The sequence below is a fragment of the Chlamydotis macqueenii genome, chromosome 4, assembly GCF_036417535.1.
Source record: "Chlamydotis macqueenii isolate bChlMac1 chromosome 4, bChlMac1.mat, whole genome shotgun sequence".
Taxonomy (NCBI): Eukaryota; Metazoa; Chordata; class Aves; order Otidiformes; family Otididae; genus Chlamydotis; species Chlamydotis macqueenii.
The window spans coordinates 5,691,511-5,713,140 of NC_141559.1; the positions used below are offsets into that span (position 1 = coordinate 5,691,511).

At 48.9% G+C, this 21,630-nt stretch overlaps 1 protein-coding gene and 2 long non-coding RNA genes across 4 annotated transcripts; all 3 read left to right on the forward strand.

Annotated features, from left to right (window-relative positions):
* Positions 1–3: 3 nt before the first annotated feature.
* LOC147600788 (uncharacterized) lies at positions 4–6,140 on the forward strand. Its single transcript, XR_015258442.1, has 5 exons — positions 4–100; positions 453–520; positions 3,194–3,386; positions 3,557–3,657; positions 6,072–6,140. It is a non-coding gene; the product is annotated as an uncharacterized LOC147600788 (long non-coding RNA).
* Positions 6,141–9,284: 3,144 nt separating this feature from the next.
* On the forward strand, positions 9,285–12,278 carry LOC147600789 (uncharacterized). 2 transcript variants are annotated; one of them, XR_015258441.1, is made up of 3 exons: positions 9,285–9,954; positions 10,398–10,460; positions 11,868–12,278. It is a non-coding gene; the product is annotated as an uncharacterized LOC147600789 (long non-coding RNA). The 2 variants fall into 2 exon arrangements; XR_015258440.1 differs by lacking the exon at positions 10,398–10,460 and having other exon boundaries at positions 9,285–9,932.
* A 746-nt stretch (positions 12,279–13,024) lies between these two features.
* LOC147600790 (uncharacterized) lies at positions 13,025–21,085 on the forward strand. The gene is made up of 5 exons (XM_086747894.1): positions 13,025–13,118; positions 14,403–14,505; positions 14,920–15,111; positions 15,368–15,469; positions 20,064–21,085. Exons 1-4 carry the CDS (start codon positions 13,025–13,027, stop codon positions 15,459–15,461), a joined length of 483 nt encoding a protein of 160 aa, XP_086604020.1. The 3' UTR covers positions 15,462–15,469; positions 20,064–21,085.
* Positions 21,086–21,630: the final 545 nt, after the last annotated feature.

The following is a 21,630-nucleotide window of genomic DNA, read 5'->3' on the forward strand; positions in this document are numbered from 1 at the left end:
ATTAGAGCCTTGATGACCTGTTGTCCTGTGGCTCGATGTAGTGACATAGAACGGCTCAATCCAGTTCTGTTCAGCGGAGCTTTCAATCTAGGACTTCTAGGTAAGAAAGTTTGTCCTTCTGAAAAAGGACTAATCATTCATAGGACTGAGGTATAGACTTGGAGAGTCGCTTAAGTATGTGATTGGAATTAAAGCCAAATTTAACCTAATGTTGCTGCTGTTGGTCTTCATTTTCATTAGCTTGCCCACTGCTCCCTTGTGATTGGGAGCTGATTCATATTTTTTTTTACCCAAGGAGAGGCTATGTTTTACAGTTAATTACTTTCCTCAGAAATGCCTAAGTCGCTTAAATTGAGATAGGGTTATTAAAACCATAAAAATGACACCAGTCTTACGCATCGGGACTATTTCTGAGTGCATATTCATCACGTGTGAATGTCATTGGGGTACAGGTAATTTGGAGTTCATGCTCTGATGAAACGATATGCTGACACGGGGACGAGCTCCAAAAGGAAAAAAGGTAAAATGTAATTTTTTTTGTTTTGTTGTTGTTTGATTTTTTTTTGTCTGTGTTTTTTCTTTTTTAATAGAGTTCACTGGAGACTGGTGCTAGCCTGCAGAGCTCTGTTGCTCCCCGAGTTCTCCATTTCTTTCATTCCTATTTTACTGCTGTAATTTTCATTTGCATTACTTTAGTAGAGCAGTTAAGTTAGATGCCGGTGTAAATGTGCTGGTAATACCAGGAAGGTCAATACTTGCACCGGTAGCCAACAACTTGGCTACAAGGAGAACATCTGAAGGAAGAATGACTGTAACAGAAAGCAAATAACAAGTTACCAGAAACTTGTGTATGTCAAACATAAGTTTGGCAATGTGTTCCAAATGGCTGTTTTGGTAAACATAAATTTTCAGGGAATTCAGGGTTGTGTGAAGCAAATCATATCCCTGTGTTTCTGTGTCCTGTCTCATAAATGTCCTGTGGCAGGGCTGTTGATCCGTACTCTGTATGTTGCCACAGTAGCGGTGTGATGTTTCAAGGTAACGGATGAGTTGAGGAACGCAAGGAGAAGGCCTGTTCTCTCTAAGGGTTATGAATGCAGACTTTTTTCTGTCTGCTGCTTTCCTGTGCACATGGTGAAGCTGTGTTGTTTTTCTCCATTGTTCCAGGTATAAATAATTATGAAGCTATTGCTGCAGTAAGTTTGCAGTTTTTGTTACTAGGTTTTTGTGAAAGTCTAGTTATGACTTGCTTCATCTATGGCGAGGTGTCAAGATACGATCTACAGTTTAAAGCTTCAGAAACTGCATTGGCAGAAATGGGTGTAGGTAAAACCAATGTGGCTCATGCTGCTGTGCTCACAGGGATGCTCAGAGGCTCCTTATCAAAACAGCGAGGTGCGTGTGGACGTCTGTAGGGTTGCGCTCTGTGTCTGAGAGCGGTGCTGTGTTGGAAGATGGAATCAAGTGTGTCCCTGTTAAATCTAAGGACAGTCCAAATCTGGGAGGGGACCCGAGGTAGGTTGGATGTCACAACTGTGGTTTTAGAGGATCTTGACCATTTGGAGAAATGGCCTGAAAAAAATTGCTGTGTTTTTTTTTTTTTGCAGCAAGAGAGTTAACAAAGACAGATGGGTTGCTGTGCTCTTAAGCAAAAATATTCAACCTGGGATATGGTGGGGAAACTTGGGCTCAACGGAAGCTTCAGAAAATGTATGTAGCTGTCTGTGTCTGTCCCCTGCCTGTATGTAGGCAAGTGAATCTAGTGAAACTGAAGGAGCCACTGAGTCAAAAAAAAAAAAGCATGGCTGTTTGAATAATGCAAAAGCTCTAGTGGCTGTACCAAAGGTGATGCGACATACTTTTTTTTTTGTCTACTCGATTGTAGTCTTGGCAAACGTACCCCAAAAAAGAAAGCTTCAGATGCCTAGCTAACTTAATGCTACAGGGTTTTTCCCCCTCAATGATGAATGTCTACTGCCAGCATTTCACTGTGGTTTCCCTTTCCCTGGCCATGAAAGTACGAGACAGATGGAAAGGAGCCGTAGTGGTCCGCAAATCCAAGGTATGTCTATGATGCGTGACTGCATTTTTCCGAAGGGACTTGCCACATGGATTTTAAAGTGAATGTTAATAATGTGGGAGTTTTCCTTCTGTAGTTTTTCAACTAAATATTTAGACACAAATAAGAAATCAAATGAGGTGTGTTTTGGAGCATGTTGTGCCCATGGAAAAGTAATTTGTATATTATGGACAAGGAAAAAAAAGCCACCTGGTTTGGGGAAAGTTGGTGTGACCTGGTGGAAGATGGAGGGGTTATTGCTGGGGATTACACAGTGTGGGTACGTTGTCTGGCATGGGTCATCTCGTGCAGGGTATGCCCAGTGAGTTATCTGCTGTGCATTATCTTGCGTGGACCCCCTGCCGTAGGTCATCCCTATGCACGTCTCTCCTATGCACCTTTCTACCCGCACATACCCCTTGTCCTTGTGTGTCTGTCTCTCCCTCGTATCCATCTTCACTGTCCCTCTCTGTGTGTTTCTCTGCCCTCCCAAATGCTTCTCACTAAAACACCCCCCCTGTGTAAGGTTTTCTCCCTTGTGAGTTTTTTCCCCTGCGTTTGGCCCGTTGCATGCCCTGCACTCTTGTTTTGTGTCCCCATTCCCACTGCTCCACCCCTGTGCGATGCCCCACTTGTTGGCACCACCTCCCCATAACCCCTCTGTCTTGGGATCCTCAGGGTGCTGCCTGTATTCCCCAACTTGCCCAGTGCCCCCCACCCCCAGCTTTCATGCTAAAATGAAAACACTCGACATATTTTTATTTGAAACTTAAAAGTGTTTTCATTTGTATCAGTTGCATGTCTTGGGTTTTATTTTTCTGTATTTCTTTCTTTCCTCATTTCCTTACTAGTGGTGGTGTTTTTTTCCTTACTATGAAACTGTTTTTATCTCAAGTCACAAGAATTGTCACTTTGACCTTTCTGAGTCTCTCCCCATCCCATCGGGTCGGGGGCAGGGATTGAGCAATTGTGTGCTGCCTAGTTGCTGACTGGGGTTAAATCAGGGTGCAAGGACAGTTGCAAGGCTTGCCTGGCTGATGCTTTAGACTCTCGATGTCATTCCCAGTGTCTTGATGGTCTGTTTTTGTCCTATGTACTTGCTTTTTAGTGCCTTTTCCTCTTCTTTTTGGGCAGTAGTGGTTGTGGAGCTGCTCCAGGTAGCCACTCTCTCAAGGGCAACGTGGAGGCAAAGCCGCAATCTGGTGCACAGTCCGGTCGGACGAAGGCAGACACCGATCACTGAACTGGTATTCCGGAAGATGTAACTGAAGGCCGTCTGACCGGCAGTTGTCTCCCACTGCATGAAAGAGACAGCCTGCCTCTCTGGGTGAGGAAGAATGGTATTTTGAAGGCCGCAGCAGGCTAGATCGCCAAAGCGCACTGCAGGGTCTATATGCATAATTTAAGATGTGGTATGGTCAAGTAGTGGGTGAGTGAGGCTATGTTTCTAGAAGCTTTGTCTCATAAGAGCTTTAATGCATACCCTTCTTTTGTTAGGTTTGGGACAGACAAGCAACTGGAGTGGCAGAAGAGGAAGGGAAGAGAGGAGAAAGAAGGGTCTGAACTGGCAAACTCTCCCTGGAGCACTGAGAGCTGCGGTGAGTCCTGGGCCCTCGGGGCCCCTTTTCCCCTCCTCTCCATCTCAGGGCCTCCTTGGCCCTCCCCCAGCTGCCTCTTTCCCTTTTTCTCATGCTGCTGTGATTTTCTTAGCTTCCCTGTATCTCATCTTTTCCCATTTTTCTCTTTCTCCATCTTTCTCTTTCCCTTTCTCTCTCTTCTTATATTGCTCCCTTTTTCTTTGTATCTGGGCTGTTGTTCTCCTTTCTCCTTCTGTTTTTTTCAGTCTTACTTTTCTCAGTCTCTATCCTGCAGCCATCCTTTTTTTTTCTTGTTGTTTCCCTTTGTGCTGGTCTGCATCCTTCTCTTTTTTTCTTTGCAATTTCTCTGGTCTGTTTTCTGGTGTTTGTTTCCTCTCTGTGCCTTTACATGCTGCTCTGAGTCCCTACCCTCTTGTCTCTCTCTTCCCTTCCCTTTCTCACTGTATGCCTTTGTCTTGCTTGGTGTTGCTGTTTTTCTTCCATTCTGTCTCTCGCTGCCTGTTTTTTTCCTTCCTGTTCATCTCTTGCTGTCTCTGGGCCTTCATGCTGTTCCCTGGCCTTTATTAAGTTGATGTGCCTTTGTAGCCCTTTCAAGATCTATCTTAATTTCTCCAACCCCCGTGCTTCTCATGAGTGCATACTCACTCTCTCCCCCTCTCTGTTTTGTCTGTCAGTCTGTCTTGCTCCCTGTCCTGTCGTTTCTTGCTATATCCTGTTATCCTGAACCCTGCTCATATTCATGTTCTTCCCTGTCCTGCTTCCTATGCAAGGTTGGTTTTTTTTTCCCCATCTCCACTGTGCTTTTTTTACCTCTGCCTTCTTCCAGTCCCTTTTTCTGTCTATTTTCTTTGGTCAGTGCTTTTTTTTTGTTATTTTGCCCAGCTGCCACTCCCTTTTTCCTCTTTTTGCCCTTCTGCCCTGCTTTCTCTTGCTTTATTGTCTGTTTTTCTCTGTCTGTCCCAGTTGCTCTCCTGTCTCTTCTAACTGTATTCCCCTGTTCAGCAGGGGTGTCTCTTCTTTCCTTTCTCTCTCCCTCACTATTTTTTTTTAATTTCTTGGTCTTTCTCTTGTCAGTACTCATCACAGCTGATTTGTTCCTCCAGAGCTGTCCTGCTCTTGGTCTCTTTATTCTCTCTCAGTCATTCTACGCTCCTCCCCATGGCTGTTTTTTAATGTCTCTGTCTCCGTCTTGCAGGCCACGGCTATTTTATTTTGCTTCCATTCCTGTGCCTACTTTGTCTTTGTTTCTCTTTGCCTTTGTTCAGCCTCCCATCACTTTTTCCTTTCCTGTTCCAGCTTTCTGTCCTGCTCCTTATCTGTCTTGTTGTCCCACATCTGGGTTTGTTTTACCCGGTGTGCAGTAAGCCAGTCTTTTATGCACAGAGCAGAGGTATTTCTTTCATTTCTGCACAGAGGTGGTTGCTAGGGGCTAAATCCACAAAGGTAGCACACCTGGTTATAATGCTGGGTTTTAATTCTACATTCTCTGTCTTGTAGCTCCATGCAATTTGTTTGTTTCCCCTCCATCCCTCCCTGCCTGCAGCTCGCTCTCTGTTTTGTAAGTTGTCACTGGTTTGTTTTTTTTATTCTCCATGTCACTCCTGTCTAGTTTTTCAGTCTCTGTTCTTCAATTCTTTCCTCTTCCCTGTAGCCCAGTCCTGTTTTTATTATTTCACATTGTGTTTTGTCTGGTCCTCTGTCCTTATTGCTCCCTCTCTCTCCTGTAGTCTGCTGCTGTTGCCCATTTATTTCTGCCTCTCTGTCTGTCCAGCTCCCAGTCTCAGGTTTTTCAATTCTTCCCTCTGTCCCTGTAGCCTCTCGCTTTTCTCCTTTATCCAACTTGCTGTCTCTGGCTCCCCGATGACCCTGATTTATAATTCTGCCCCTGTACTTTCTGTTTGCATCACTCTACTGTTTGTTCTCCAGCTCTCTCTTTTTTTTTTCTTTTCAGACTCCTTGTCCCTATTTTTTCATTCTCCCCTCTCTGCCCTCTAGCATGTAGCTCTATGAGGTTTTTTTCTGTTGTCTCCTTGCTCTCACCTCTTTCATCCAACACTTGATGTCACGGCTCCCTGTCCCTGTTTTTCCATTCCTTCTTCTCTGCCCTGTTATGTTATTATCTTGCTCCATCTCTCTTGCTCTGGTTTCCTGCACCTAGTTGTCTTTACCTCCCTCTCTGTCATGCTGCCTGGCTCAGGTTTTTCTTGCACCTCCATCCTGCTTTCTGTCCTTTGGTCTCTGTCCTGCTCCCTCTCTGTCTTTCTGCTGCCTCTCTTCCTCTTCCCCACTGCTTCTTTGCCCACCTCTGTTGTGCTCCCTGTCCCCATTCTTCTCTCGCTATCCTGTTCCCTTTTTTGTGATTTATTGCTACACCCCCTTGTCTTGCAAGCTGCCTCTTTTCTCTTCTCTTCTAGTGTTCTGCGCCCTGCTCTTTGTTTTTGGCAGCCTTGAAGTCTGCCCAGCAGCCCAGAGCTCCGGGATACTGTTCCCCATGGAACCCAGGAGCATGGCTCCTGGAACGACTGCAGAGGTGTTGTGGAGGACACGGCGGGGATCAGAGGTTGCAAGCTCCAGAGCAGGGTCACTGCTTGGACTTGTTATGTGTGCGTGACTAAGAAAACACTCGCTGTCTCCTTTGGCTTCATGGCTGCGTTTCTGCTCCCTTTGCCCGGGGCCAGGGGCTGTGAGGAGCCCAGGGGAGGAGGTGATGCAGTGTGGGGGTCAGGCGATGGCCCCCAGTTCCTGCCGGGCTCCAGCTGCGGGCCGGGGCTGGAGGAGCCCCAGGTGCGGGCAGTGAGGGTGATGGAGACGGCCCCTCCCTGTAAAGGGGTGGGTGCTGCTGGAGGGGCTGGTGCTGCCCTGCCCCGGGTGGCCGTGGAGGGGCCAGTGCGAGCCATGGGGGGAGTGGAGCGGTCGCCGAGCGCCGCCGGGCTGCGGCTGCGCCTGCAGCGATGGAGAAGGTGAGCGGGAGCCGGACCGGCGGGTCCCGGGAAAAGCCGGGAGGAGTGCGGCCGTGCCTGCGTGGGGGGGAGCCGGTGGCGACCGAGCCAGCGGGGTCTGAGTACGGGTACAGAAAGTGGCGGGGGCTGCCGGCAGCCGCGCTGGGGACCGCGAGGCTGCGCTGGGGCGGTGGGCGGGGAGCGACCGGTGTCCCCGCAGGGACGGCTCCTTGTCGCGGCATGCTGGGAGGTGTAGTCGTGGGGCACGGGGCCTGCGGTCAGACGTGACGGCGACCCAGAGCACGCCGGGAGTTGTAGTCTTTCCGCACTCAGATGCCCAGTGCCCATGCTCTGTTTTCCAATGCGTGCAGGGAGGTGCAGTTTCTTGCTGCCACATCGCCGCACTGCTCTCGGGCGTACGTGGAGTGGCGTAGTTCCTGCTACTCCCGCGGGTCCCGGTGTAGTTTTGTTCCCCGTTTCGTGCGGTTTTCTGCGGGCTTTCAGGCGCCGGAATACCCATACCGCAGCTCAGCTGTCGCGCAAGCGGAGTGTGGCTGTCGCCCGTGCTCGGTGCTGCCGCCTGGCGAGCCAAGCCCGGTACTGCAGGTGGGAGCTGCCCGTCCCGGCGATGCGGTGCTGCGGTGCGGTGCCGCCGCGCTCGCTGCTGCCTCCCGGTAAGGACACGCCGCTGCCCGCCCCACGTGCGCAGTGCCGCGGGCGCTCGGCACGTAAAGGCGGAACTGCGGGGCCGGCCCCGCACAGGGACAGAACAGCGCTGCTGCCTTCTCCACCGCTGCCGCGGCAGGGCGGTGTGCCGGGGGTGGGTGGGGGCCGGGACCAGCAGTGGGCTGGGGGAGCGGGGAGAAGCATTTGTGAGCTCAGGGGCACCACAGATGCTCCACATCAAACTCGTGGAAAAGGCAGATTTGCTGCCAGTGCGGAAAAGCTGGTGGAAACTGCAGTTAAGAGAGCACGCGCCTCATTTCTGAATTGGTCCGTTGATAGTTAGGAATGCTTTCCTTTCATGTAAAGGAATGAACTTTCATCTGCTGTGAGAGCTGCCCGTTACCTGCTTTAGGGACAAGTGCTCTCTCCTGTTGTTTCATACTGATGTTATGGGCAAGTTGGAAATAGCCTTTTATTTTTATATGCGTAATTCGGTTTTTAGTAATATTGGTGTCAGTGTGGTTATTTTTTGAGCAGCTAGGTGCTAGTAGGAATGTGATGAATGAGACATGATGGACGCTGATATTTGAACCTGATTTTTATTTGGATTTTATTTTTTATGGCATGTTGTCCTGTGGCTCAATCCACATTGTATTCAGTGGAGTCTTCATTTTAGGACTTTAAAGTAAAAAAAAAAATCTTGTCCTTCCAAAAAAGGACTGCTTATTCTTAGGACTGAGGTGTAGACTTGGAGAGTCGCTTGAGTACATCATCAGAATTAAAGCCAAATTTCACTTAATGTTGCTGCTGTTTGTCTTCGCTTTCATCAATTTCCCTACCACTCCCTCGTGGTTGGGAGCGTTGAATCATTGTTTTCTTCCTCAAGGAGAGACTGTGTTTAAAAGTTAGTTTCCTTACGAACTTATAAGTAAGTTGGTAAAATGGAGTTATGATTATTAAAACCACAAAAATAATGTCAGTTTTACAGATCTGGACTATTTGTGAACATGTATTAATTGCATGCAAATGTCATCGAGATACAGGACATCTGGACTTCATGCTCTGACAAGACAATGTGCCGAGACAGAGATGAGCTCAAAAAGAAAAAAAAAATACAATGTCATGACTTCTGGTTTGTTTGTTTTTTTGTTTGTTTTTGGTTTTTTTTGTATGTGATGTGGTTTGGTGTGCAGTTTTGGGTTGTTTTGTTGTGGTGTTTTTTTTTGTTTGTTTTTTTTTTGACTGCAATGTAGACTGGTGCCAGTGTGCAGAGCTCTTTGCTGCTGCTTCTCTTTTTTAATTTTTGTTTGGAGAATTTTAAAAGAGCAATTAAGTTACTTGGCTGTGTAAAAGTGCTGGTAATACCAGCACATTTAAAAGCTTGAACCAGTAGTGAATAAGCTGGCTGCAGGTAGAATGCTACAGGTAGAATTTATGGAGGAAAAACAATAACAGGAATCAAATAGTGAGTTAACAAAAACTTTTGTGTGTGTCATAAATATCAAAGTCTTATTGCCAAATGTTGTTTGGCAAGATGTTCCAAATGGCTATTTTTGGTAAACGTAAATTTTCAGGAGGTTCAGGGTTGTGTGTGGCAAAACAGGCCCCTCCACTCGTGTCCTGTCATGTGAACGCCCAGCGGCCGGGCTGTTGTTCCCTGCTCTCGATGTGGCCACAGCAGTGCTGTGATGTTTAGAGCTGACAGGTAGGTTTAGGAGTGGAGGGAGAACGCCTGTTCTCTAAGTGCTACGAATGGCGACCCTTTTCCATCTCTGCTGCTTTCCTGTGCACAGGATGAAGCTGTTTTATTTTTCTCCCTTGTTTCTGGTCTAAATATTCTGAAGCTGTCGCTGCCACGGGGTTGTTAAAATCGGTGTAGGTGAAATTGCTGCGGTGCCTGCGGCTGTGCTCGCAGGGACGCTCAGTGGCTCCTCATCAAAACAGTGAGGTCTGTGCGGACATCCATAGAGTTGTGCTCCAGGTCTGAGAGCGTGCCGTATTATTGCTGTTGGAAGATGGAATTGAGCAGGAGCCTGTTAAATCTAAGGACAGTCAAAAGCTGGGAGGGGACCCTAAGCAGGTTTGGTGGCACGACTGCAGTTTTAGAAGATATTGACCATTTGGAGAAATGGCCTGACAAAAAGCATTCCTTTTTTTTGCAACAAGGCAGTTCACAAGGACAGATGGATTGCTCTACAAAAACAGTCAACTTGGGTTGTATAGGGGGAGGAAATCTTGGCTAAATGTAGACTTCAGAAGATGTGTGTAGGTATCTGTGTCTGTCACCTGCATGTATCTAGGAAAGTGGTTCTAGTGATACTAAAGCTGCCAAGGAGTCAAAAAAAAAGGCACAGTTCTCTAAAAAAATGCAAAAGCTCTAGGGACTGGTATCAACAATTGTACCAAAGGTGATGCAAAATACTTCTTCCTCCACTCAGTTGTAGTCTTCACAAACCTTCCCCCAAAAAGGAAGCTTTAGATTTTTACCCAGCTTTATGCTAAAGTTTTGGGGGTTTTTTTGGTGGGTTGTGTGGTTTTTTTTGTTTTCCCCTTCTCAGCTGAATGTCGACTGCCACCATTTCACTCTGGTCACTCTTTCTTCTGCCCTGAAAGTACAAGACGGATGGAGAGGATCTATAGTGGTCTGCAAGTACAAGGTACATCTACAAGGTGTGTCAGCGTTTTTCCGAAGGTACCTGGAGTGTGGACTTTGAAGTTAACATTCTTAATGTGCCAACTTTCCTATTGTTTTTCTATGAACTATTTTAACACAAGTACTAAAATAAGGGCTTTCCTGGAGCCTGTTGTGCCTATGCAAAACTTACTTCCCTCTGTTTATTTTCTCTTCCTGAAAGCGTAATCTTCTGTTTCTGTGTGCTTACTATTAAATGATACTGTGAAAGTAACTTTGTAGTAGAAGAGGGAAAAAAAACTATTCATAGAGTTCAGAAGAAACAGACTTTGTTTTCATGATAAAAGCTTTATGCTATTTCAGTCCATAACTTTTAAAAATATCTTTGTAGTAGTACTCAAACCTTACTGAGATGCTAGCATCTGTACTAAAAGCAATCAGGGTCGAAGAAGAGATGTGGACAAACCAGGACAAATCAGCGTTGCTTCCATGTGTTTTCCTAGGCTTCCCAAAAAATGATAGCAGCCTTGTCGCTAGTGACAAGAGTGAGTCCTGATGTGGTTTTGGTGAGTTGCTGCTTCAATGATGCCCTTTTTCCTTAACCTGCAGTGTGTAACTTTTGACTTCAGTCGGAAAGATCTTCCAGAATGGAAATCTTTCTCATTCAAAGAAGTTACATTTTATGGACGTCCTATCAGAGTGGATCTTCAGAGATGATGTACTTGACAGTAGAAGTCATCAGCAACAAGATTTTTCACTCTCTCTTAAAAAAAAAAGTGGAAACTCAAGTTTGGCAGCGCAGGTCTTTGAGTTCTTGGTTGCAGCAGTTGAAATATCGTAAAAACGTGTTCCTCTGCGTGCTTCGGTACAGCCAAAGGCATTAGCGAATCTGCCAGTCCTTTTTGGTAGCCTTATGGATTGCACAACTGGGGATTTGGTTTGTTTGTTTTTTCTTTTATTTTGAAAGTAAAACCATATGAGGAATCTCTTCTCTCACTCATTTTTCTTCTGTAAATAAAACTTGAAAAAAAAGTTAAAATTGTGTAGTTTACAAATGGACTTGCATTGTTTAAACTGTAACTGCCAAGTAGCTGTAGCATACAATTTATTAGGTGTACTTAAGCAGTTAGGTATTTGTTCTGTGTGTTTAAAAAGAGGCTTTTTAACCCTGTTACAGGGTTCTTTTCCCAATCTTTTGATGGAGCGCTCCGCAGTACTTCAGTTCCGTCTCACTTTCAATTGCGAGTTTCCCTGGCAGTTCAGCAGCAACTCCCCTGGGCAGTGCAGCCGGCCAGATGCCCCTCCTAATTACGCAACACACAAAAAACCTCCTAGTCAAGTAGCAGCTGTGTATTTCAGAGACAGATAACTTAATAGTATCAGTTCACAGCTCTGTGTGTTAAATTAATGCGAAAGGAACATCACATGCTTTTCTAAGTACAAGCATTTAAATTGGATTTATGTAAACATAAACACATCTTTTTAGCATAAAGTGAATTAATTAGATATGTTATTTATTTTTCATTTTACTCTTTGGAGTTTTACGTTTTACTTGTGGCTTTATTGACCAAGCAGACAAGATGTGCAGCAGCAGGGCAAGGGCTGCTGTGGCGGATCCCTGAGCGTGGATGCTGCTGCGGGTACACCCTTGTCCTCTGGCCTGGCAGGGGTGAGGCTCTCTGCAGCGGTGATGTAAGGAAGGGGGGAGACGTTTTCCAGCACCAGCAAGAGTTTTACTGTTATGCTATGAATGTGTTCAAAATCATCTCAATTATTCTTAATACTGGTTTTAAGCATTCAAATCGCTCTAGCTTTTAAAGATGTGTTGTGTTTTGAGCTGATCTGTTTACACAGAATCCTCCTTTAGCTCAACTGCTGTCCTGTCCCTTGTTCTGACTGAATTCCTCTACTTTCTTCTGTGCTATTTTTTTTTTTAACCTGCTGAAATACAATTTGGGATTTTTGTTTTTCAGGTGTCTGGTTGTCAGCGTCTCATGGTGCTCTGTAGATTCCCCCCCAGCCCAGGTTTGCCTGCCAGTCATTCAGCGTACTGAGGGTGAGGGCCCAGCCCTACGTCCGGAGGCTCCCAACTCTCTCTTCAGCGAGTGCCCCGCGGGTGCAGCAGCAAGGGCTGGCTGCTGAGGAGAGCCCGGGGCCAACGGGGGCCAGGGGCAGTTGGTGGCCTGGGGAGCCCGTCCCGGCACGGGGGCGGAGGGGAAGGGTTGTGGAGCAGAGCCAGAGCGAGAGATGTGGCACCTACAGGGCGAGCGGTCTGCGCTTACTGTGTCTGTCATAGTAACTCTAAGCAGATATTATCTGCCATCTAAGTAGAGATGATGCGTAAGTGTCAATAGATAACGAAGTCTAAATAGATATCATCGTAAGTAGCCATCAAAGTCTAAACAGAGAGGTCTAAAAAGGTGTTGGAGTGCTACAGTACAGAAGTCTAAATAGATACTAGCCTGAATAGATGCGTAAGTGTAAATGTACGGAAGTGTAAATATACAAGTCTAAATGCATATTATATATAAAGTGTAAATAGATAATATATATGAAACGTGTATAAGTAGATACACGTGTGAGTGTCTGTGCTATGTAAGGTTTTTAAAATGGAAAGAAACCCTATTTGCAGAGATTTAAAAACTTGCTCCCTCCCACCTCTATTGAAGAGAGAAAAATGCTTTCAAAAGCTGTCCCTTCTCCTTTTCCTATCTCGATTTGGGGCCAATGCCCCAAGAAGGGGATTTTCACCTGCAGGGCCGTGCACGCAGAGTAGGAGCTGCCAATGCAGCACAAACATAACCCAAAACTCTGAATCTGGGTCCGCAATGCGGGGGGAACCCAATTAACATCAGTTTGAGGGGGAAAAAATATCCTAATTTGAGGCTCCCAGGAAAGCCAGATCAGCCTGGATTTGTGCAGCTAGAAAGCACCCCCTCATATCCCCCCCACTTTCGTGCACAAAACCAAAAGCAAAAATTGCCAAATTTTATGTTGTGGAATAGTGCCAAAAAACCCCAGCATTGAATATTTTGGCAAAACGCCGAAACCCCAGATTTTAATATTATGGGAAAGCAAAAAGAAAAATGCCGCCTCAATTTGGGGACAATGTGGGGTGAAAGGCTGGCAGATGGAGGGGCAGTCCTGGGGATTACCCTGTGTGGATTACCTGGTCTGTCTGAGTCAGTTACCTGGAGTGGATTATCGGTTGCGGGTCATCCCAGGTGAGTTGTGTCTGCTGTGGATTATTCCAAGCGGACCCCCGGTGTAGGTCATCCCCACACATGTCCCCCCATGCACCTTTCTACCCACACCCCCCCCTCGTCCGTCCCCATCCGTCCCCACCTCGTGTCTGTCCCTCCTGCCCCCTCTGTGTCTCTGCACCCTCCCAAATGCTTTCCACTGAAATGTTCCCCTGTGATTGGTCCCCCCCGTGCCCCCTGCCCTCCTGTCTTGTGCCCTCACTCCCCGCTCCACCCCTGCTCTGCCTCCCCGTATTTGACCCTGCCCCCCGTAACCCCTCTGCCTGCAGACCCTGGGGTGATGCCTGCCCCCCACCACCCCCAAACTGAAACCTCCAACCTGCTTCCCTGCACCTCACTCCATCTCAGTTGTTTTAATTGATAATTTGCAATTGTTTTCAGTTTTATCACTTCTCTTTCTGGGCGTTTATTGTTCTCTCCTTTCCTCACAAGGGGTATTGGTGGTGGTTTGTTTCTTCTTAATTGTTAAACTGTTTTCATCTCAACCCGCGAGTTTCCTCACTTTCACCCTTCTCATTCTCTCCCCCTCCCGCGGGGACGCTTTTTGGTACAGAGGCCACAAATGTCACTGCCCAGGCTGCGCGGGGGGAAGGGGCAGCCGTGCCCCGGGAAGGGGTGACCGGCTGCGGACGGCGCGAACGGGAGGGAGGAACCGGCCGTGGCTCGTCCGGCTGAACACCCAGGACCGGAGCGGTACGGGGCTGCTGCCGCCTGGTGACCGAAAGCGGGAACTGCAGCTCGGAGGCGCGCATACGCAGTGCCCACACGGCACCGAGCTCGCTGCTGCCGCCTGGTGACGGAAAGCGGGAACTGCAGCTCGGGAGTCTCGCATGCGCAGTGCTCTGCCATTCTCCGGGCAGGCACAGATGCCCGAACAGGCATGCTGGGGAGCCGAGCCCCTGCCGCGCACGCGTGTTGCTCTGCCATTCTCCTGGTAAGGCACAGATGCTCTACAGTGCATGCGTGGGTGATGCACACCGACCGCACATGCCCGGTTAAAAGCGCGGGGCCAGGTGTCACCATCTAGCTGCGCATGCGCATTGCCCTGCCCTTCTTCTGGCAACTTCAGCCACCCGAACGCCCATGCTCACGTGCCGGGCCCTGGCCGTGCATGCGCATTGCCCTGCCCTTCTCCTGGCAACTTCAGGTAGTCGAGTGCGCATGCTCGTGTGCCGCGCCCCGGTTGCGCATGCGCATTGCTCCGCCCTTCTCCTGGCCGGCACTGTCTTCGGACTGCGCATGCAGGTCCACTCTCGTACATGCGCAGACGTCAGCCTTCCTCGCGCGTGCGCTGTGCCCGGGAGCAGCATGGCGGTGTGCGGCCGGCGGGTCCCGGCGGCGGTGACGGGTGAGTACCGAGGGCACCTGTGAGGTGAGCGAGCCCCTTTCGTGGCTGCAGCGCTGTCTCCTGCCCGCCCGGGGAGCCTCAAGCCGCCCGCTCGGAGCCGAGCCAGGCGAGGGCAGCCCCGGGGAGTGACCCGAGAGAAGGGAAGAGGGGCAGGAGGGGGCCCCCCCTCCTGGGCGGAGACGCCGGGCACCTCCCCAGCTCGCCAGAGCTCCCCCCGAGCCTCCCCCGGCCCCGTGCAGCTGCCCGCCGCTCCAGCGCGTCCCCTGAAGCCTGTCCCGTAGCACCGGGCCACGCCCTGCCCTGAAGGCTGCGAGGGGGGACCTCAGTGTATCTGGAGAATCCCCTGCGGCAGCAGGCGCTCCGGCCAGGGGCCGCGTGCGGTAATAACGGTCGCTGCTTCTTTCCCTCTCCCAGAGGCCGTGCCGAGGCCGTGGCTGTCCGTTCCTCCCCTGGGAACGCTGTTGGCTGCACTCGCCTCAGGCTTGTGTGGGCTGTCTCTGCCCGGCTGCGCTCTCCTGGCGGTACGGGAGCGAAAATGAACGGATGGAGCGCTTACTGCCTGTGGAGAGGAGCTGCTGCAGCTGAAGCTGGAGAGGCCACAGAAAGGTAAAGAAGAAGAAACCAAAGGCCAGCCAGCCAGCAGCTGCCTCCCGCTGCAGGCCAGAGAGAGCCTAGCCTGCCTCTCCGGGTGAGGAAGGATCCCTCTTTGTACTCCTCAGCAGGCCAGACCGCCAGTGCGCACTGCACAGTCTGTACGTGGAACCTGAAGCACGGTACGGCCACATAGCGCGTGAGCGAGCGTGGCTACGTGTCTAGGAAGCTTTTTGTCTAAGAGCTGTAAGACACCCACGTATTCTCTTAGGTGGAGGACAGCCAAGTGGTCGGAGTTACAGAAGAGGAGAGAAGCAGAAAGCAGCATCTGGCCTGTCAGATTCTCCCAGCAGTGCCGGGAGTGAGAGCTGTGGTGAGTCCCCGGCCCCTGGGGCTCTGCCTCCTCTCTTGTGCATCCCTGTCCTTCCCTGCCGCTCCCGTGACCCCTACCTTTCCCAAGCTGCTGTGATTTGTTGTTGTTGTTATTGTTTCCTTCTGCCTCTCCTCTTCTGTCTGTTCTTGTATGCTCTTCCCCGTTTCTCTCTCCCTTTAAATCTCTTGTTCTACCGCTTCCTTTGGTTTCGTATCCCTGCACTTTTGTTCTGCTCCCTCTTCTTCCTTTGTTTGTCCTCTGTCTCTGTCCTGCAGCCCATTGCTGTTTTTGCCTTTTCCATCTCTTTGTCCTGATCTGCATCCGTATTCTCCCCCCAACTAATTTCTCCGGCCTGTTTTCTGGCCTGCTTTTCTTTGTGCCTCTGTATGCCTGCCCTGTGCCTCTGCCTTCCTATCTCTCTCTTTCTTTTCTTATCTTTCTTTCTCTCTCTCTTTGTCTTGCATACTGTCACTGTTTTTTTTTTTTTCTGTTCTGTATCTCACTGTCTGTGACCTCCTCTGTGCCCCTGGATGTGTTTGCAGCCCCTGGGTGCAGAGCTCATGGCTGAGGACAGGCACAGGGAAGGGGGTGATGTGCTGTGGGGCTTTGGCAAGGGCCTCTGCTCCCAGTGGGCTCCCAGGTGGGGCCAGTGGGGCTGGCCCTGGCCCTGCTGTATGAGGGGCCTCCAGCTGTAAAGGGGGCCGCCTGGGCATGGCTGCTGGAGGGGACTGAGGAGTGAATCACAGGCAGGTGCCTCCAGCAAGGAGTGGCTGGTCCATCTGAGCCCTCCCTGACAGAGCAGACACCAGGACGCAGTGCCAGGAGCTCCGTGCCTCTGTTGGCCACGTGTGCGAGCCACCACGTTCTGCTACATTTGTCATTCAGCCCTGTCCAGAACGTAGCTCTGGTAGAAGTTAGATAGCATGCATGGTCTTGCTAGAAATGAAGCCTGGAGCATTTGTTTTCTTGTAGGAAGCTAAAGCAGGTGGTTTTTGATAATGTTGTTATTGCATGTAATGACATACTTTTCTAGTTAGCTTGGTATGACACCTATTTTTTTCTACCTACACCCCAGAAAAAGTAAGTTGAGCTTTGCGTCTCTCAGCATCTGAAGCACCACGAGCGGCAGTTGCGGCGTCGGACTTCTTGGCAATGAGTGGAGCCGGTGAGCAGAGCACTGCGGCGCTTTTGAGGAGGAGAGTGCCATAGAAGAGGTTGGTGGTAAGTGGTGTGATGTTGAAGGGCAGTGCTGTTTGGTAGGTTTTATTTTTGGGTTTTTTTTTTTTTTTTTGCAGATGGTGATGAGGAGCTGGGGGAGCACAGCGCCATCTTAGTTAGCATGGGGTTGTTCTTTTGAGGATGGAATCTGATTTCTGGCCATTTGAGAACTAAGTTGAGGGACCACAGCCGAGGAGGGAACAAGGTTGAAAACTGCAGGGAGGGTGTAGTAAATTGATGGGAGGAAGAGGGCTCCCTGGGAACAGCCTCTCTCGGGAAGGTGAAGGGGGAGACGTTAATGGTCAGTGTTCGCTGGGCAAGAGTGTTGCAGCCTGGGGCGGTCTGCCTTTTATGCAGTCTCTAGGCTGGATAATGTTTGTGGGCCTGTAGAGGCGCTGGCAAGGGCCGGCGAGGAGCAGCACGAGCTTTCAGTGCTGGCACTTTTGGTGTGGCAGCAATCATCCGACGTTCGTTATTTTGAGGCCTTTTTTCCGGTGGGTGGCCGTGCGGAGTTGACAGTGAAAGCGGGAGCACTGGCGTCCAGGAAATCCCAGAGCCCTCCTCTGCTCGGAGGCAGTTCACGAGGACTGAAGTGTTGCTGTGCTCCTTAACAAACAAATATTCAACTTGGCACATAGAGGGTGAGGAGATCTCGGCTGTACTTAGGGTTGAGAAAATGTATGTAGGCATCTGTGTCTGTCCCCTGCCTGTATGTAGGACAGCGGTTCGAGTGAAACTAAAGCTGCCAATGAGTCAAAAAAAGGCCCGGGTGTCTGAAAAATGCAAAAGCTTTAAAGGCCGGTATCAACATCTGTACCAAAGGTGCTGCAAAATACTCTGTCCTTCACATGGTTTTAGTCCTGAGAAACCTCGCCCCAAAAGGAAGAGTTAGATTCCTGCCTAGCTTCAAACTAAGGGGTTTTTCCCTCTCTCTGCTGAATGTCTGCTGCCAGCGTTTCACCGTGGTCGCCCTTTCCTTGGCCATGAAAGTACGAGATGGATGGAAAGGAGCCGTAGCGGTCTGCAAGTACAAGGTACGTCTATGATGCGTGACTGCATTTTTCCTAAGGGACTTGCCGCATGGATTTTAGAGTGAATGTTAACAATGTGGCAATTTTCCTTCTGTAGTCTTTTAACTAAATATTCAGACACAGGAAAAATCAAATGAGGTGTGGTCTGGAGCATAGTCTGGCCATGGGAAAAAATATTCTGGACAAGGACAAAAAAAAAAGCCACTCAATTTGGGGAAAGTTGGTGTGACCCAGTGGGAGACGGAGGCGTTCTCGCTGGGGATTACGCAGTGTGGGTCCATTGTCCGGTGTGGGTCATCTCGTGCAGGTTATGCCGGGTGAGTTACGTGCTGTGGATTGTCCTGCGTGGACTCCCTGCTATAGGTCATCCTTACGCACCTTTCTTACCACGCATACCCCTTGTCCTTGCGTGTCCGTCTCTCCCTCGTATCCGTCCCCACTGTCCCGCTCTGTGTTTCTCAGCCCTCCTGACGCGTGGATCAAACTCTACAACTCGGAGAGAGTTATAAAGCAGGCATGTTTATTTGGCACCGGGTGCGTGGGGGATTGCTTCTCCAAAAGCATGCACACTGACAGCACATTTTACCAAAAATGTATCCGGTGCAGGTACACACATTGCTAGGATTGCACAATACAGACATACATGTGCATAAGCGAGGCGGGGTTATTAAAAAACCACTTGCGTTAGCATTTCAGATCTGTCTCTGGCGGTCATTTACTTCTTCAGGGGTCTGATCTTCCTCTAGATGAACTTCAGTCATTCACCCATGCTCTCCTTTCACTTGGTGATTTCAGCAGTTTCTTAACGACTTCTGACCAACGTTGCAGCTCCTGTTATCATGTCCTTTGCTTGACATATTAGTCCTTGAGGAATACCAGTTTCTTGACAAGTACCAGTCCCTGTTAAGCTTAAGTGAGTTTCAAGGCAAACAGGATTGTAAGGCATTGTCTAGCAGACAGTTAGTCTCCTAAATCAAGCAGTATGCAGACAGTCAGTCTTCTAAATCAAGCAATATTTAGCAGACAGTTAATTCCCTGTATCGCTTCCAAATGCTTTTCACTAAAACACCCCCCTGTGCGAGGTTTTCCTCCCTTGTGAGTTTTTTTTCCCCTGTGTTTTGCCTGTTGCGTGCCCTGCACTCTTGTTTTGTGTCCCTGTTCGACGCCCCCCTTTTTGGCGCTGCCTCCCCATGACCCCTCTGTCTTGGGATCCTTGGGGTGCTGCCTGTGTTCCCCAACTTGCCCAGTGCCCCCACCCCCAACTTTTATGGAGATTGTTTCCATTCTAAAATGAAAACACTCTAAATGTTTTCATTTGAAACTTACAAGTGTGTTCATTTGTGTCGGTTGCATGTCTTGGGTTTTCTTTTGCTGTATTTTTTTTTTGTTCCGCTTTTCCTTACCAGTGGTGGTTGTTTTTTTCCTTAATATTAAACTGTTTTTATCTCAAGACCCAAGAGTTGTCACGTTGACCTTTCTGAGTCTCCCCATCCCACAGGGTCGGGGGCAGTGAGTGAGCACAGTTGCTGGCTGGGGTTAAACCGCGGCACAAGGTCAGTTGCAAGCCCTGCCTGGCTGATGCTTTAGGCTGTCGATGTCATTCCTAGTGTCTTGACAGTTTGTCTTTGTTCTTTGTCATTGCTTTTTAGTGCCTTTTCCTCTGCCCTTTTGGGCAGCGGTGGTTGTGGAGCTACTCCAGGTAGCCACTCTCTCAAGGGCAAGGGGGTGGCAAAGCCGCAAGCTGGTGCGCAGTCCAGTCGGACGAAGGCAGCCACCTATCACTGTGGATCGGTATTCTGGAAGATGTAACTGAAGGCCGTCTGACCGGCAGCTGCCTCCCGCTGCGTGCAAGAGACAGCCTGCCTCTCTGGGTGAGGAAGATCCCATTTTGAAGGCCGCAGCAGGCTAGATCGCCAAAGAGTGCCGCAGGGTCTGTACACATAATTTAAAAAGGGGGCACGGTCAAGTACTGGGTGAGCGAGGCTACGTTTCTAGGGAGCTTTGTCTCATAAGAGCTGTAACGCATCCCCCTCTTTTCTTAGGTTGGGGACAGTCAAGCAACTGGAGTGACAGAAGAGGAAGGGAAGAGCAGAGAAAGAAGGGTCTGAACTGGCAAACCCTCCCTGGAGCGCCAAGAGCTGCAGTGAGTCCCGGGCCCTCGGGGCCCCTTCTCCCCTCCTCTCCATCTCAGGGCCTCCTTGGCCCTCCCCCAGCTGCCTCTCTTTCCCTTTTTCTTTCTCATGCTGCTGTGATTTTCTTGGCTCTCCTGTATCTCTCTTCTTGTTCTATTTTTTTTTTTTGCTTTCTCAGTCTTTCTCTTTCCCCTTCTCTCTCTTCTTGTACAGCACCCTTTTTTTTTCTATCTGGGCTCTTGTTCTCCCCTCTCCTCTTCCTTTTTTCCACCCTCTGGCTCTGTCCTGCAGCCCATCGCTGTTTTTTCCTTGTATTTCCCTTTGTGCCGTTCTGCATCCTTCTCTTTTTTTCTTTGCAGTTTCTCTGGTCTGTTTTCTGGCGTTTGTTTCCTCCCTGTGCCTGTACGTGCTGCTCTGAGTCCCTGCCTTCCTGTCTCTCTCCTCCCTTCCCTTTCTTGCTTTATCCCTTTGTCTTGCTTGGTGTTGCTGTTTTTCTTCCATTTTGCCTCTCACTCCATCCTGTTCATCTCTTGCTGTCTCTGGGCCTTCATGCTGTTCCCTGGCTCTTTTTTATTAAGTTCATATGCCTTTGTAGCTCTTTCAAGATCTATCTTTATCTCTCCAACCCCTGTGGATCTCACAAGTGCATGCTCTCTCTCTTTCAATGTTTTTTTTTTTTCCTGTCTGTCAGTCTGTCTTGCTCCCTGTCCTGTCGTTTCTTGCTATATCCCTTTGTCCCGATCCTTGCTCATATTCATGTTCTTCTCTGTCCTGCTGTCTATCCAAGGTTTTTTTCCCACCCCCATCTCCATCTGGCTGCTGCCATTTTTTTTCTCTGCCTTCTCCCTTGTCCCTCTTTCTGTCTCTTTTCCTTGGTCAGTGTTTCCCCCCCGCCATTTTGTCCCGATCTCACTCCTATTCCTATTTATTTTCCTCTTTTTGTCCTTTTCCTCTGCTTCCTTCCACTTTATTGTCTGTTTGTTTCTTTCTCTGTCCCATTTGCTCTCCTGTCTTTTCTAACTGTGCTCCCCTGTACAGCTGGGTGTCTCTTCTTTCCTTTCTCTTTCCCTCACTATTTTTTTTCTTTTCTGGTATCTCTCTCCCACTGCCTATCACAGTTGATTTTTCCTCCAGAGCTGTCCTGCTCTCTGTCCTTTTATTCTCTCTCTGTCATTCTGTGCTGCTCCCCATGGTTGTTTTCTAATTTTTCCGTCTCGGTCCTGCAGGCCATTGCTTGTATTCATGTTCTTCTCTGTCCTCCTGACAATCTAAGGTTGATGTTTTTTTCCCATCTCCATCCTGCTGCTGCTGTTTCTTTTCTCTGCCATCTCCCTGTCCCTCTTTCGGTCTCTTTTCCTTGGTCAGTTTTTTTTTCCCTTTTTTGTCCAGATCTCGCTCCTATTTTTTCCTGGTTTTGTCCTGTTGCCCTGCTTCCTCCCACTTTATTTTCTGTTTTTCTCTCTGTGTCCCGTTTGCTCTCCTGTCTCTTCTAACTGTATTCCCCTGTTCAGCTGGATGTCTCTTCTTTCCTTTCTTTTTGCCTCACTGTCTTTTTTATTTCTTTGTCTTTCTCTCTCTGTGCTCATGACAGTTGATTTTTTTCCTCCACAGCTGTCCTGCTCACTGTTCCTTTATTCTCTCTCTGTCATTCTGTGCTGCTCCCCGTGGTTGTTTTTTAATTTCTCTGTCACGGTCCTGCAGGCCATCGTTATTTTGCTTTGCTTCCATTCCCGTGCCCTGCTTTCTGTCTTTGTTTCTCTTTGCCTTTGTTCAGCCTCCC